The sequence below is a fragment of the Quercus lobata genome, chromosome 10 (genome assembly GCF_001633185.2).
Source record: "Quercus lobata isolate SW786 chromosome 10, ValleyOak3.0 Primary Assembly, whole genome shotgun sequence".
In the NCBI taxonomy this organism is placed as follows: Eukaryota; Viridiplantae; Streptophyta; class Magnoliopsida; order Fagales; family Fagaceae; genus Quercus; species Quercus lobata.
Genome location: NC_044913.1, coordinates 28,800,432 through 28,817,640, shown reverse-complemented (window position 1 = coordinate 28,817,640; position 17,209 = coordinate 28,800,432). Strand labels below are relative to the sequence as shown.

General features: G+C 35.4%; 2 protein-coding genes across 2 annotated transcripts; one reads left to right on the top strand and one right to left on the bottom strand.

Moving 5' to 3' along the window:
* Window positions 1-1,680: 1,680 nt before the first annotated feature.
* On the bottom strand, window positions 1,681-2,226 carry LOC115964596. Its single transcript, XM_031083875.1, has 2 exons — window positions 2,032-2,226; window positions 1,681-1,944 (listed from the first exon to the last, which is right to left on the bottom strand). Exons 1-2 carry the CDS (start codon window positions 2,224-2,226, stop codon window positions 1,681-1,683), a joined length of 459 nt encoding a protein of 152 aa, XP_030939735.1.
* Window positions 2,227-7,922: 5,696 nt separating this feature from the next.
* On the top strand, window positions 7,923-8,813 carry LOC115964595. Its single transcript, XM_031083874.1, has 2 exons — window positions 7,923-8,415; window positions 8,602-8,813. The coding sequence occupies exons 1-2, from the start codon at window positions 7,923-7,925 to the stop codon at window positions 8,811-8,813; spliced, it is 705 nt and encodes a 234-aa protein (XP_030939734.1).
* The last annotated feature ends 8,396 nt before the right edge of the window (window positions 8,814-17,209 follow it).

Below are 17,209 nucleotides of genomic sequence, written 5' to 3'. Positions count from 1 at the left end.
TTTCTTGTAAGAGGGTCTAAGGAGATAATTGTCTGGACCTTGGCTTCCTTGGTTGATTGAGATTGACATTGAATGTTTGCTTTAGGTTGGCTACAATTGATTGCACCAATGCAGTTGTTGGTGGTAGCCATACCAAGTTTAGTTGAAGCAGCTATTATTGAAGCTTGAATGTTCTTACTAGAAGCCATTGAAGTAGGCAGCAAGATGATGTTAATTTCTTTCTTTGAAGGAGAATGAGATGAGAGGTAGAGATGTCCCACTGGGCGTGCCAGAATTTGTAAGCGACTAAATCTCTCGCTTGGAAATAAAGTCGAACAAGTGAAAATAGTTTCACAAATGCGAATTTGTATTGATGATTGTGTGGTACAGTTCTCTGTGATTACAAAAGAGTTATCCTCTGATTCGATCTCCTTAAAAGATTTGTTGATTGGATTTGTGATGATGTGATTTTGATTCGAACACCCAATGTACTTCAATTTGGTTGAGGAATGGATCGAAGATCTTTGGAACAGAATTACAATGAATCTCTGGCTATGAGCTTGTTAGAAATTCTTTGTTCTTCGTGTTCTTTATGTTCTTCGTGTGTTCTTCGGGCGTTTGTCGTTTTCGAAGGTTTGTTGTGGAAGTTCTCCGGGGCTTTAGAGGCTTGAATCCGTGGAGCTTTACTGATTTGTGGTTGTTTGAGGTTTCTGGAGGCTTTTGAGCTTGATTCCAGTGAACTTTGAGATCTAGGCAGATAGTTTGGATGATTCTGCTTCGAATGTTCTTTGTGTTTGAAGATTTGTGGTGGAAGTTCTTCGGGGCTTTGGAGGCTTGAATCCGTAGAACTTCACTGATTTGTGATTTGTTGATGTTTTCGGACCTTTGAGCTTGATTCCCGCAAACTTTAGGATCTAGGCAGATGATCTGGATGATTCTGCTTCGAATGTTCTCCAATTTTGGGGTTGAAGTTCTTGAAGTTCTTGAAGGCTTTGAGGCTTGATCTTCACAGAGCTTTCTCCCTTCTGAATCCTGGTCCCCCTAAATGTCTCAGGAAGGCTTCTATTTATAGGAGTTTTGGGGTGGGTGAGCGACACGTGGCGGAGCTTGATTGGTGACACATGTCACAGCTTGATTGGTCCGCTTAAGTCATCGCTTACACGTGCGAGGTTGCTTGAGTCATCGCTTACACGTGCGAGGCTGCTTGAGTCATCGCTTACACGTGCGAGGCTGCTTGAGTCATTGCTTACATGTGCACTGATGCGTGATTGGCTCTTGCATGACACTTGGCAAATTTCTGTTGGCTTCTGAATAGTGATAGCAAAACCTAGCAGCAATACATGGTGTTCTGTAATTGGCTGTATTTTGTGGACTTGGTAATGTGACGTGTCAGCTTGTGATAGGTCGGGAATTTTCCCTCTCTACAGATGCATTGTATATACTTAGCAAACTCTTCATCGTTGACAGACCTCATATTCTGCTTCAAATGTAACACTTTGACATCTTTCCATAATGGGGACTTGACTATCATGCATCAATCATTTCTACCTTTGTACCCTTTGGAACAACCGGAAGTACTTGATTGAAATCTCCCCCCAAAATTAGCACCTTCCCACCAAAAGGTAAATTTACTTCCATAATATCTTTAAATGTTCCATCTAAAGATTTAAGGGCATGTCCATTTACCATTGGGGCTTCATCTCAAATAATTATGGTGGCACGTCTAATAAGTTCAACTAAGTCTGATTGTTTACTTATTGAGTAAGTAGATGAAGCATCAGGATTTAAAGGAGTCTTAAACTTGGAATGCGTTGTTCTTCCACCAGGAAGTAATGTTGCTACTATGCCAGATGTAGATGTGGCAACTGCAATGTGACCGGCTTTTTTCAAGGTTGCCAATATTGTGCGATACAAAAATGTTTTCCCAGTTCCCTCTAGCCCATCGACAAAGAATATCATACTTTCCTTACAATCAATAATAGTCATGATTGTCTCATATGCAACTCTTTGGTCGTTATTCAACTTCTCAATTAAAGTAAGTTATTCATCTACATTAGGAACAATTAGCTCATCTTGTATGACTCTTAGTACAGCTAAATCATTGTCACATTCTCTAGTTGAAATCAACAAATCATACTCTGTGATGTGCTTTCCATGTTGCAAGAGCAACGCCTCTAAATCATTGAGAAGTTTATTTGTACAACGTGTCTCTGTTGTAATAGATGTTGATGGGTAATCTTCTACCATATATGGGTAGAACTCATTCCACAATTCTCTTACTCTAGTTGGTAGAAAAAATACCAATATTGTTGCAAACAATCTTCTTAAAGCTGACGGCATTCAAATGTCTCTTGCTTCAAGCAGACATTGTCATATGCTGTTATCATTCTCTAGTAAACCCCTTTGTTCAGCTGCTTGCTTAAAAATTGGATAGGTTATCACATTGACAGTCAATAAATTGTCAAATCCTATTGGCCTCTTGACATGATTAAGAAGAACACAGGTTGAACTTCCCTCTATCAAATGGTGAAACAGTATATACCCTACCCACTACTTTTTGATGAGATCTTCTTCGTGTCAATGTTTTGTTTTTATAATCCCAATAATAATGCTCAGGAAACTCTCTATATAGATAATTCCATGCATCATGATCAATCGTATTCATATAAAAAAATTCAGTTAGCATTGTCTTTTTACTTCGCTCCAAAACATTAGCAATAGGTTCATGTGGTCTAAAGCGTACCTGTTGTCTATCTGGAAGATGAATTTGCAAACGAAAAACGGTAGGGTACATTCGATACATAGGAAAAGCAAATATCTTCCAACATGCTTCTAAAGCACATACCCATCTTGCATCAATGTACTATTGGTCCTCATTATAATTTGGGTCTGGTCTAACTTCCATAGAGACACAATCGAGGCCTTTATACACATATTTATATAAGTATTTTAGACTCTTAATACTGTAACATATTTCAACATTAATATGGCAATTATATTTCAACAATAACCAAGGATTATATGGAACAACCCAAGTGTTCTCTATCATAATCCTACAATGATCATTCATTGGCATAGGATTATTAGTATAATATTGTTTGTAAACAGGATATGACTCATTGCCTTGGTAGGTTTCTGGCGAGAAAGTTTTTGGGTATTCTTTTTTACATCACCCATTTTTCATGCACGGTGATCTTGGATTTTGAATTCCGCAAGGACCATGTATCATATGCTTTAGTTCAGCTTTATGTAACTGAGGTTGTTCCTCCTTACACGGTATTTCTTCTTTAACAACCCGATCATAATCTTTTGGATTATGCAATTTATCATCTTCTTCGAGAATTATAAGCATCTGTGCATGTTGTAAACCCCTTTTTTGGAACTCAAAGACCTGCACATATACAATTACTCTTTCGAGAACTCCCTTAACCATGATATCATCTTTCAATTCTTCAAATTTCGAATTGAAAAATCTTGCAAGCAAGTCAGGACGATCTTGTGCAATTTGTGCAAGTAAAAAGCTCATTTTGGATTTCTTCCCATCCTGAATTGCACATCATTGAGATGAATAAATCTGGCTTTCCAAACTTTTGAACCAATGGCATTACGTCCTGAAATCGTTGGATCATATCGCATGGTCTTCCCACGAATGATGATGGTAGAATGGTTCTATGTCCAACATTTCCTAAATATAAGATGACAAAGTTGAGCCATTAATAAATATTGATACAAATTCACCATTAATAAAGTAATGTAAATTTCAAGTGTGAAGTTTACATTACCAGTATCACTCTCTCCTTCATGGAAAACATCTTGTAGGCCTTGGTACAGATCTGCTCTAATAGAATCTTGATTATGCTCAAACCACATAAACTTGTGTGTTTCAATTTTTACATAATTATCAACAACATACTATTGTGAAAGGCGTCCTCCATACCAGATCATTGATAGATCATTGTGGCGAATCTTCGACAATAGTAAAAATAAATTTAGGTTCAATTATTTCGTAGTGTAAGCAGCATTTTGAAGTAATAGATTGAAAACAATAAAACTATTACATGAAGGACGTATGCATAATAATTGCAACATGACACTTTATTTCTATCAGCGTCGCATGTGTTGATATCTCATCCATATGTTCCAAATGGAAAAAGTATTGGGTATTGCAATGGACCATAAAATCATGTTGTATCTTGAACATTGATCAAATTACCACCAAACAAAAATTTTGCCTATTATTTAGATATTATCTAGAAGTAATTTTTTCCATGATTTTATAATTTTATTTTTAAAGAAAAGAGGAAAAAATAAAAACCCATGTTTTATAGATTTTTACCCAGGTATTTTTTATATATTAAAATTTTGGGCTTGGGTTCAAAAAAATAATACATGCACCAAAAAATCTTTGGTAAGGATATTTTTCCATCCTTGCAACACATCGAGAATGTCTCTCGATGGAACAAACGGGCATTACGAAAGCGACATGTCTTTGGTTGTGGTAGTTGGTACCTCTACCCTCTTTAAAATATTTGGCACAATTGTATCTGTCTTGCATACAATTTGTTACATGTGCAGTACCATCAAATGTGTTGTCAATACCTAATTTTAACTTTGAGGAAAAAATTAGAGATAAAGAGTGTAATGATAGTTGTACAAGAAAATATTAAAAATTGTATCAAATATTATGTTGTGAAATAAGCAAAATAGTAATAATGTTTCGAATATGCAACATGTAAAAAAATAATAAAATTGATAATAATAAACATGTAAATTGAAATAAAAATAGTGAAATTGAGTAACAAACCTTGTTGTCTATAGCCATCCTCATGATTTTGATCATTTATATTTTCAACTTCTTCAGTTCTTTCTACATCTACAATGTAATTATAAAAAACGCTAATTTTTTAATTAAAAAAAATATAATGGTGCAAAGTTTATAAATATTTGACATAAAACTTACCATCATTAACATCATAATTTATATGTCTTGGTCCAGCCTCAAAATCATTTGGCATTATAGTTGAATATATTGGAGGTAAACCTAAAGTTATTATAAATATTAAGTTAGTATTGTTCTTGATATTGACATAAAACTAACATGCCAAAAATCATGCCAATATCAAGAACAATACTAACTTAATATTTATAATAACTTTAGGTTTACCTCCGATATATCCAACTATAATGCCAAATGATTTTGAGGCTGGACCAAGTCATATAAATTCTGATATTAATGATGGTAAGTTTTATGTCAAATGTTTATAAACTTTGCACCATTATAATTTTTTTATTATAAAAAATGAGCGTTTTTTTTTTTATAATTACATTGCGGATGTATAAAGAACTGAAGAAGTTGAAAATATAAATGATCAAAATCATTGGGATGACTACAGAGAACAAGGTTTGTCACTCAATGTCACAATTTTTATTTCAATTCACATGTTTTTTATTATCAATTTTATTATTTGTTTACATGCTGCATATTCGAAACATTATTAATATTTTGCTTATTTCACAACATAATATTTGATACAATTTTTAATATTTTCTTTTACAACTATCATTACACTCTTTATCTCTAATTTTTTCCTCAAAACTAAAATTAGGTGTTGACAGCACATTTGATGGTACTGCACATGTAACAAATCGTATGCAAGGCAGATACAATTGTGTCAAAGATTTTAAAGAAGGTAAAGAGACCATTAAGTACCAACTACCACAACCAAAGATATGTCGCTTTTGTAATGCCTAAGAGACATCCTCAAAGTGTTGCAAAGATGGAAAAATATCCTTACCAAAAAATTTTTGGTGCATATATTATTTTTTTGAACCCAAGCCCAAAAGTTTAATAAATAAAAAGTACCCGGGTAAAAATCTATAAAACGTGGGTTTTCATTTTTTTTCCTCTTTTCTGTAAAGATAAAATTATAAAATCATGGAAAAAAATTACTTCAAAATAATATCTAAATAATAGGCGAAATTTTGGTTTGGTGTTAATTTGATCAATGTTCAAGATATAGCAGGATTTTATGATCCCTTGCAGTACCCAATACTTTTTCCATTTGGAACATATGGATGGGATATCAACACACGCAACGCTAATAGAAATAAAGCGTGATGTCGCGATTATTATGCATACATCCTTCAAGTAATAGTTTTATTGTTTTCAATCTATTACTTCAAAATGCCGCTTACACTATGAAATAATTGAACCTAAATCTATTTTTACTATTGTTGAAGATTCGCCACAATGATCTGGTATGGAGGATGCCTTTCACAACAATATGTTGTTGATAATTACGTAAAAATTGAAACACACAAGCTTAGGTGGTTTGAGCATAATCAAGATTCTATTAAGGATGATCTGTACGAAGGCCTACAAGATACTTTCCATGAAGGAGAGAGTGGTACAAGTAATGTAAACTTCACACTTGAAATTTACATTACTTTATAAATGGCGAATTTGTATCAATATTTATTAATGGCCCAACTTTGTCATCTTATATTTAGGAAATGTTGGACATAGAACCATTCTACCATCATTATTCGTGGGAAGTCCATGCGATATGATCCAACGATTTCAAGATGCAATGTCATTGGTTCAAAAGTTTGGAAATCCAGATTTATTCATCACAATGATGTGCAATCCAGGATGAGAAGAAATCCAAAATGAGTTTTTACCTACACATACCGCACAAGATCGTCCAGATTTGCTTGCAAGAGTTTTCAAATCGAAATTTGAAGAATTGAAAGATGATATCGTGGTTTAGGGGGTTCTTGGAAGAGTTATTGTATATGTGCAAGTCTTTGAGTTCCAAAAAAGGGTTTTACCACATGCACACATGCTTATAATTCTCAATGAAGATGATAAATTACATAATCCAGAGGATTACAATCAGGATGTTAAAGCAGAAATGTCGTGTAAGGAGGAACAACCTCAGTTACATAAAGTTGTATTAAAGCATATGATACATGGTCCTTGCGGAATACAAATCCAAGATCATTGTGAATAAAAAATGGACGATGTAAAAAAGGATACCCAAAGCCTTTCTCGCCAAAAACCTACCAAGGCAATGACTTATGTCCTGTTTACAAACGATATGATGCTAATAAAATTGTGCCATTTAATGATCAGTGCAGGATAGATAACACTTGGATTGTTCCATATAATCCTTGGTTACTGCTGAAATATAATTGTCATATTAATGTTGGAATATGTTGCAGTATCAAGAGTGTAAAGTACTTATATAAATATGTGTATAAAGGTCCAGATCGTGTCTCTATGGAAGTTAGATCAGGCTCAAATTATGATAAGGTCCAATAGTACATTGATGCAAGATGGGTATGTGTTCCAGAGGCACGTTGGAAGATATTTGCTTTTCCTATGTATCAAATGTACCCTACCATTTTTCGTTTGCAAATTCATCTTCCAAATAGACGACAGGTACGTTTTAGACCACATGAACCTATTGCTAATGTTTTGGAGCAAAGTAAAAAGACAATGCTAACTGAATTTTTTTATATGAATATGATTGATCAAGATGTATGAAATTATCTATATAGAGAGTTTCCTAAGCATTATTGTTGGGATTATAAAAACAAAACATGGACACGAAGAAGATCTCATAAAAAAAGTAGTGCGCAGGTTATATACTGTTTCACCATTTGATGGAGAGAAGTTCAATCTGCATGTTCTTCTTAATCATGTTAAGAAGCCAACAAGATTTGACAATTTATTGACTGTCAATGGGATAACCTATCCAACTTTTAAGCAAGCAGCTAAACAAAGGGGTTTACTAGATAATGATAACAACATATAACAGTGTCTGCTTGAGGCAAGAGACATTCGAATGCCATCAGCTTTAAGAAGATTGTTTGCAATAATATTGGTATTTTGTCTACCAACTTGAGTAAGAGAATTGTGGAATAAGGTCTACCCATATATGATAGAAGATTACCCATCAACATCTGTTACAACAGAGACACGTCGTACAAATAAATTTCTCAATTATTTAGAGGCGTTGCTCTTGCAACATGGAAAGCACATCATAGAGTATGATTTGCCGATTTCAACTGGAGAATATGACAATGATTTAGCTATACCAAGACTCATACAAGATGAGCTAACTGTTCCTAATGTAGATGAAGAACTCACTTTAATTGAGAAATTGAATAACTACCAGAGAGTTGCATATGAGACAATCATGACTGTTATTTATCGTAAGAAAAGCATGACATTCTTTGTCAATGGGCCAGGAGGAATTGGGAAAATATTTTTGTATTGCACAATATTGGCAACCTTGAGAAAAGTCGGTCACATTGCAATTGTCACATCTACATCTGGCATAGTAGCAACATTACTCCCTGGTGGAAGAGCAGTGCATTCCAGGTTTAAGATTCCTTTAACTCCAGATGCTTCATCTACTTGCTCAATAAGTAAACAATCAGACTTAGTTGAACTTATTAGGTGTGCCACTATAATTATTTGGGATGAAGCCCCATTGGTAAATGGACGTGCACTTGAATATTTAGATAGAATATTTAAAGATATTATAGAAGTAAATTTACCTTTTGGTGGGAAGGTGCTAATTTTGGGGTGAGATTTTCGTCAAGTACTTCCAGTTGTTCCAAAGGGTACAAAGGCAGAAATGATTGATGCATGCACAGTCAAGTCCCCATTATGGAAAGACGTCAAAGTGTTACATTTGAAGCAGAATATGAGGTTTGTCAACGATGAAGAGTTTGCTAAGTATATACAATGCATTGGTGATGGGAATGAACCATTTATAGTGGATGATTTGATTAAACTACCCCCTTCAATGGCAATGCAATGAGAGGGTCAACATTCTATATACAACTTGATTGATCAAGTTTTTCCAAGTTTGCAAGCACATGCCAATGATGCAAGATATATGGTTAATAGGGCTTTGCTAACACCTATAAATGATGATTGAACAGCTTAATGCAAAGATAATTTCTCAGCTCCTAGGAGACGAGTTTACGTTACATTCTTTTGATGAGGTTGAAGGAGACACACAACATCTATATCAACAAGAATTCCTAAATTATATATCTCCAGGGGGTTTACCACCACATATATCAAGGCTAAAAAAGGGTGCTCCAATTATATTGTTGTGCAATATAGATCCAAAAGCTGGATTATATAATGGTACAAGATTGATATGTTATGGATGTTTTAACAACGTAATTGAAGCTGAAATTTGGACTAGACATTATATGAGTACACGCATTTTCTTGCCAAGAATCCCTTTGAAGACAACATAAAATGTTCACCTACCATTTGTAATGATCAAACAACAATTTCTTATACGTTTGAGCTTTGCAATTACAATAAACAAAGCACAAGGTCAAACAATTCCAACTATTGGAATTTATCTTCCTGATCATGTTTTTAGTCATGGCCAATTATATGTGGCATTGTCAAGGAGAGTTTCCCAATCCACCACAAAACTATTGGTGCAAAAAGGAAGAATACCTGAGGAGGAAGGTGTTCACACAAGAAATATTGTGTATAAAGATATTTTGTTCCCTTCATCATAGGTATTAATTAACATAGTCCTTTGCGTACATACAACTAGCTCATAGTTCTTACACACAGCAGAAATCTAAGAAATTTAAGCGTAGCCCAGATTCATTAAGAAATCTAAGAAAACTATCATTGCAATCACAAATAAGACCACATGATGAGTTTAACTCTAGAACTATCATTGTTTAATTAACTTAACTAATAGGACTATAGGAGGAGATGTCAAAGCTATCACGATAGTTCGAATAGCAAAACCAACAATTTTATGAACCAAAATGACCCCAACCTAGTAATATTGTGACTTGAAAAATTCTAAGAGAACTTTTTACAAACACCTTTCATACGCTTTTCACACTGAACCCACATCAAATTACACTCACAAACCACATAAGTGCTTCAAAGACCCACGTCCAAAAAGAGTTTGCAAATCCATATATAAGCATATAAAGCACCAAATACCCAAAAAAAAAAAAAAATTCTACTTTTTACTCAGTTACTTGGCAACCAAAAAGCAGGGTCAAATCAAGAAAAATTATGAGGGAGAGAGAGAGAGAGAGAGAAAGAGTTTTGACTTATGGCAGACGATGATGTAGACCACGAGAGCTTCGGGAACATGAGTTTTTGATTAGGCAGCTTGAGAATGATGGCTATGGCAGCTGAGAGAGAGATCTCTGAGAACTGATCTAGGAATGGGTTGGTTTTGGCCAGTGGAATGGAGATGGAGAAGGGAAATGGGTGGTGGAGAGTGCGAGTTGCTGGACGGCGTGGAGAGGTTCTCGGCGACGGTGGCTTCAAGTTCTTAGTGGCGATGGTGTCAATCAGAGCACGATGGTGTGGCTTAGAGCATGACATGGCATTGAGAGTGATAAAGAGCGAGGGTTTTTTTGAGGAGTGATTTGAGTTTGTGTGAAATTGAGAGGTTTTTTTTTTTTTTTTTTTTTTACCAAGGCTATAGTCGCGTTTATAAAACACAATTATAGACATGCTTTAAGCTATGGTTAGGAAAATGCAGCTGTAGGTAGGCTATAGCCGCAGTTTTAAAACGTAGCTATAGACATACTTTAAGCCGCAGTTAGGGAAATGTAGCTGTAGGTAGGCTATAACTGCGGTTTCAAAACGTGACTATAGGTCCTTTTTCAAAAAAAAAAAAAAATTTAAAAAATTTGATTTTGTTCAACCTATAGCCACGCTTAAAACGCATGGCTACAGACAACACTGTAGCCATGTTTTTGTAAAGTGCGGCTTTAGGTGTGCCTATGGCCGCATTTTCCAAACGCAGCTATAGGACATCACTAAAAAAAAAAAAATAATAATAATAAATTTGACATGTTTATAGCCGCATTTTTCAAACACGGCCATATGCCTACCCACACAAACGCTGCTAAATAACCAAAAAACGCGGCTACAAATCTCATCTACAACCGTGTTTAATAAACGCAACTATAGGTTTATTGTTGTAGCTACATTTTTGAAACACGCAGCTATAGGGTATCTATAGCCGCGTTTTTAGCAAACGCGGCTAAAAAAAACACCCCTATAGCTAGCATTTTTTGTAGTGTAGGGAGGTTTATCTTGGATATTATTAACCACGTTTCAATTTACTTTACCACATCAACTACATTCAGTGATTTATTATGCCATTGTGGTCTTATAGACAGGTCTTTATCCAAATTGAAAGGTATTGTATCTCATGATGATTTTGGAAAACCTGTCCAAAGTTTTCCAAACTCATTCATCACACTTTAGCCATTGCGACAACAATGGAGTCGGATGATAAATTATTGAAAGAGGATCCAAGGGTTAAGTTAATTCAATTAACTGAATTAACCAAAAATTATGAAGCTATCATTGCTAAGTAGAGAACCCTAATTCCAATTTCATGTGAAAATGAGAGATTTGGAGTATTGTATAGTAAGGAGTTTGAACTTTTGGAGACTAAGGCCAAGATTCAAGTAGAGAAGGTTGAATAAGCGATCAAGTAAAAGGAACTAAAAGCCAAGGTTGAAAGAGTTCACGCATCCTTTATTTCAAGGTAACAAGCACAGGTATGTTTTCGAGTACAATACAAGATACAAAACTACAACAATTCCTGAAATACTAGCTAGGATAAAAAACAGCGGGATACATGTATTAAGTAATTATTTAATATATTTTTATTTATATTTTTTATATATTGCTAAGTTTTTATCTTCCTCAGCTAACTACTCGAATTTTGATTATCGGGGTTTGGATGCATCCAACATGATGAAGTTTTAGACTTTGCAAACTTCAATAACCACCCGCCCCTCTTTGAATGAGAAGCTTCAGCAATTTCTCACTATCAGGTGTTGGGTTACAATTGCATCTAGATCGAGAAGGTCATATCAGGGCCATGTCATGGTCATATCCCAAACCGATCATCACTTTTTCTTAAATAAAAAAAAATAAAATAAAGCCTAATGCAAAGGTTTGCCATAAATATCAAGTACTGATACGTATCAAATACACCCACTTGAGCAATAATGGAGTATCCATGTTTCTTAGGTTTCAAGGGTAAACTCTTTGATTCTAACCTTAATAACTTCATGAATAATTTGATTTTTATATTTAAGGGGAAATATGTTTTTTTATTTATTTATCGCTGCACCTAAATGATGTATTTAGGTTGCCTACAATCAAGCCCAATTCGTTGTTCTTTAAGTAGAAGGTTTCATGAAACATTGAGACTCTCAATGTTTGAGAGGGAGAAGATAAGGACCCCGGGTTCTTACAAGTCTCCACTTACTATAACGCGAAAAGAGGTGTGTCACAACTAACTCATCCTACTCAAGTCAATATTCAGAACAGCCTTCACAAGTTCATTAAAGTCTATAAACCTATGACTCACTACATTTAATCGTCATGAACATGTTGGAATAGTCAATGCATCATTCCATGCATAAGTAGAAATTTCACATGTGATGTTTTGCATCATCCATTGTTTTAAATATAAATTCAGTTCTTCATGACATGGTTGACATGTAATTATATTCATATTCTCATTCATAGCATATCATATCATGGACTTCTCATCGTATAGAGAGTTGGGCTGAAGAACCTAAGAGAAACAATGCATTTTCTTTGTTTGGCTCTTGAGATTAAAACAAAGCATAACAACTCGCAATCAAGAATCATGTGCACCATGAGATATCTAGTACATCAAAGAGAAATCTCAAACATGAGGTCTCACGTGATGCATTGCCAGGTCTGATTCCTCATAACAAGGTGAACATTTAGATTTTGTAACTAAGATGTGTTAGGAATTAAAAGTTACATGTTTTGTGGGAAATTCATAACTTGTTCATGACATTCAAAAATTCACAAGATAGCATGTCCAAGTCCAAGAATGAGTCTTGATAATTAAATTAAGTCATTCTCATGGAAAGAAACAAATTTCAAGAAGGATCCAATCCATACCCAAATTCCTTAGGAATCAGTCGCAAGGAGGAACAACGTACTTCTTGATCTTTCTCTTGCTAGGATCAACGGGTGTATGAGGTTGGCTTTAAGAGGATGCGTAAGCTATCCCTATGGAATTAGAGATGAAACACATATCCACAATCGTGTTGAAAATCTAAAGAATTGAAGACAAGAGAAGAAAGAAGTTGAAAAAATAGAGGACCTGTTTCGGGTACGAAGGAAGCTTGGAAAGTAGAAGAAGAGTTTGGTTCAAACTCTCCCTCCCAATAACTGAAAATCACTTCTCTCTCCAAAAAAATAAAAATAAAAATAAAAATCACTTCTAGCTTTTAAGGTAAATGGGTTTGGGCTTTTGCAATCGAAATTTGAAGGTAAAATGGGACAATTGGGCTCTTTAAAAATGAGACCTCTTGAATTAGAGATAAACAAGGGCAAAAATGGCCCATTATCATCAATTTTGGAAATAATTTGCTCAGAAACACTGTTTCCGAATTATATAGCAATCTACCACTTTTTCGGGCCTATAGCGGCGTTTTCCTGAAAAAAAATTTTATAAGTCCCATAACAGGTTCAAGGGGCCCTATAATGGCGTTTTTAAGCCCTATAGTGACGTTTTTGGGTCCTATAGCGACGTTTTCCTGCAAAATTTTTTTGTAAGTCCCATAACAGTTTCAAGGGGCCCTATAGTGGCGTTTTTAAGCCCTATAGTGACGTTTTTGGGCCCTATAGCGGCGTTTTCCTGCAAAATTTTTTTTATAAGTCCCCATAACAGGTTCAAGGGGCCCTATAGTGGCGTTTTTTTTAAGCCCTATAGTGACGTTTTCGGGCCCTATAGCGGCGTTTTCGGAAAAAGTGGTATTTCCCTAATTATTTCCGAAACAGTGCTCTGTTGCTAAATATTTCAAAAATTAATGCTAATGGGCCATTTTTGCCGATAAACAAGAGTGTACAAACATCAACGATCCACAAAGTTTTTAATTTTAAACGCCCAAACCATGGTTCTTTAGGCCCAAGCCTAGCAAATAAAGAGTCAAAACCCAAGATTGTTTTAAAAGAATAAAATCTTCCAAAGCCCCAAAACCAAATTGTTGTTTTTGAATTTAAAAAATATAGACAAAATTTAGCTACAAAATTTGTTGTAGTATTAAACTACAACCTTACTCAATAAAATAAACATTACTACATATTTTGAAAATCTAACCGTTTAATTGAGCGCGTGCTCAGAGGCTCTTCTATTTTTTTGGTAAAGATTAATAATTTGCATTTATTATAATTTGAGATTTCTACTTTTACCAACCAAAAAAAAAAAAAAAAAAAAAAAAAAAAAAAACCCAAAGGGTGTAATAAAATTTAAAATATATATATATTAAAAAGGAGGACAGAAGAATTTATAAGCTTATATTTTATGCATAGTTTAAACTACAAAAATTTACAATTTAAACAATTTATTGATGACATAGCTATTGATCTTTTTATAAAGGATATAAAAAGAAGATGTAATCTAATAATTGATTTGTCAAAATTCACCTCTAATATATATATATATATATATATATTGAGTAAGGCTACAACCAATTTTTTAGCTAAATTTTGTCCCAAAAAGAATCTATGGACATTCACATTAAGGTTGCTAAAAACTTAAAAAGCTATTTTAGCAACTCATTCCACAAAAAACACACTACAACAATGTTGGTATACTTAAAGATTTTGACGACTTAACTACAATAAGAGCATTCGCACTGGGGATTGCAAATGCCAAATGTAAGGAAAATTTGGCATTTCAAGCCAAAAAGAGCTTAGCATCTGGAATTGTAAATGTAAACTATATATATATATATATATATATAAATATATATATATATATTGTTTTATTCGGTTCACTGTAGCCTTTGTTTGCCACTTTCTCTCCTCCCCTCTCTCCGTCTCACGTCTCTCTCTCCGTCTCTTAATCTCTGATTCTCTCTTTACTTTCAGTCCTCACTCACTCCTTCTCTTCAGACTCAAAACTCCATAGCCACCACACCATGGCCTGAACCACTGTCACCGGCCATGGCAAGCCACCACCTACTTATTATTTCTCTTCTCTCTCTCGTTGCAGATCAGTGTGGTAGCGTGGAGATTGGCGTTTGGGGTTTGGCACAGAGATCGGTGTTTGGGTGCGGTGTGGAGATCAACGTTAGGCTGTGGGTTTGCCATGGTTTTGTTTGGGTTTGCCGTGGGTTGCGTGGGTTCGGATCGGCGTGGGTTTCTCTTGGTGGTTGTTGGCATGGGTTTCATCTAAGGTTGTTAACGTGGGTTTTGGTGGTTGGAATGGTGGTGGCACGGTGGTGGGTACTATGATTATGGTGGTGGTTGCTAGCCAGTGCCGTGGTGGTGGTTAGGTTTTTTCGCTTGGTGGGCCACAATTTCTTGGATTTCTTTGGAGATTGGTGGAGTTGTTATGGCGGTTGGGTTGACGGTGGAAGTGGGTTTGGTGTGTTGGTGGTGGCGAGAGGTGATGCAGAGAGAGAGTTATTTGGAAGTGAGTTTGATTGATATTTGGTTTCTGTAAGGGTTTTTATTTTTGGAGGTCTATTTGAGTTCTGGGCTACTGAGAAATCAGCTAAATTTCGAGAAAGTTAAGGTTTTTGGTATCTAGGTGGTATTTTTTTAGTCTTTTTGGACGGTGGAGGTGGTTTGGTTACAGTGGAAGAGAGGTAAAAATTAGAGAGAGGAGAGAGATGGGAGAGAATAGATATGGTTTTGGGATGTATTATTTTATTGGGTAGATATATTATTTTAATTAGTAGAATAGGAAAATAAAAGTTGGAATGTTGGGAGTGTTGTAAAATGGTATGATATAATTGATAAAGTAATTTTTTGCGATAGTAAAATAGGATAGAGTAGCATTTCCTGATGCGAATGCTCTAAACTGCTATTTATAGCAGTTTACTGTAGCTCAAAACTTAAAATAATAATATTTTTTTTATTACACACTTCAATTAAAATAACATTTCTCTCTTATATTCTCTCTCTTTTCCTCTTTCTTTTTCTTTCTCTCTCTCTCTCTCTCTCTCTCTCTCTCTCTCTCTCTCTCTCTCTCTCTGTGTGTGAGATTTCTGATCTAGTGGTCAAACAATTCCTCAATATCAATCTCGCCTCATGAAGGAATCTGGAAAAGTGAGTCCAATATCGAACTTGCTCATGTACAGCACACCTCTATTGCACCTCATGAGGACATAATCATGGCTAAGTGCAAGGAGGAATCCAGCAACTGCGGTGTGGCCGGGGAGGGTGGCGATTTTTGGCATAGGGAAGGCAAGGAGAGCGGAGACTACGGGTTTGTGATTTGGTTGTGATTTTGGTGGGTTTTTTTCTTTTTCTTTTTCTTTTTCCGATTGTTGGTGGTAATGAGATTGTGGATTTTGGCTTGTGATTTTGGTGGTTGGGGGTCACGGTTGTGCATAGTGGTGACAGTGGTACTTGTAGCTATGGTGGCTGTTGACTAGTGGTTTTTTTTGTTTGTTTTCGGCAGTGGTGGCCAGCAGTGACTAGCTGTAGATGTGGGTGTGGGTTTTTTTTTTTTTTTTTTTTTTTTTTTTGGGAGAAAAAAAAGATTCATTACTCAACTATGAAGCAGCAACAAACTCAGAACAGACCCTATTTCAACCCATCCCATTGAGGTCATCCTTAACAACATCAACTATGTCCACAGGCGGACTATCAAAAATAGAAAAATCAGCATCTATACAATAGCTCATCCTAGCAAGACTATCCTCACACCTGTTTGCCTGACGGAAGCAATGCTTAATACAAACTTGCGGAATGCGAGAGATCAAGAGCTTGCAATCATCCAATAGCGGTGATATAACGATATTACCATATGAAGGATTCCCTAAGGCATCCACAATAGACTTTGCATCAAGTTCAACTTCAAGAGCATTAATATTTAGGTTACTGCATAGAAGAAGGCCCTCCCTTAATCCCCACAGCTCAGCAACAAAGCTAGTTGTTCTGCCAATACTCCTACTAAACACAATAACCCACCTACCTGCATCATCCCTAACCACCCCTCCATAACCTGCCAAACCTGTATTACCACAATAGGATCCATCAGTGTTAAGCTTCCACCAGCCTTGGTTTGGCTTCTCCCATTTAATCCTCATCATAACATTTCGGGACAGCAACCTTGGAGAAGAAAAGCAATGAAAAAATTCTAAAGCTTGATTTACAATCACCAACGCTAGTTTCGAGTTCTTGCTTTTG

Excerpts from the sequence above, each read along its gene's own strand:
- LOC115964596 (XM_031083875.1), bottom strand. The coding sequence starts at position 2,226 with ATGGTAGAAGATTACCCATCAACATCTATTACAACAGAGACACGTTGT. Across the intron at positions 1,945-2,031 it reads ATGAGCTAATTGTTCCTAAT|GAAAGTATGATATTCTTTGT; the intron begins GTAGATGAATAA and ends ATTGATTGTAAG.
- LOC115964595 (XM_031083874.1), top strand. The coding sequence starts at position 7,923 with ATGATAGAAGATTACCCATCAACATCTGTTACAACAGAGACACGTCGT. Across the intron at positions 8,416-8,601 it reads TTCATCTACTTGCTCAATAA|TTGTTCCAAAGGGTACAAAG; the intron begins GTAAACAATCAG and ends AAGTACTTCCAG.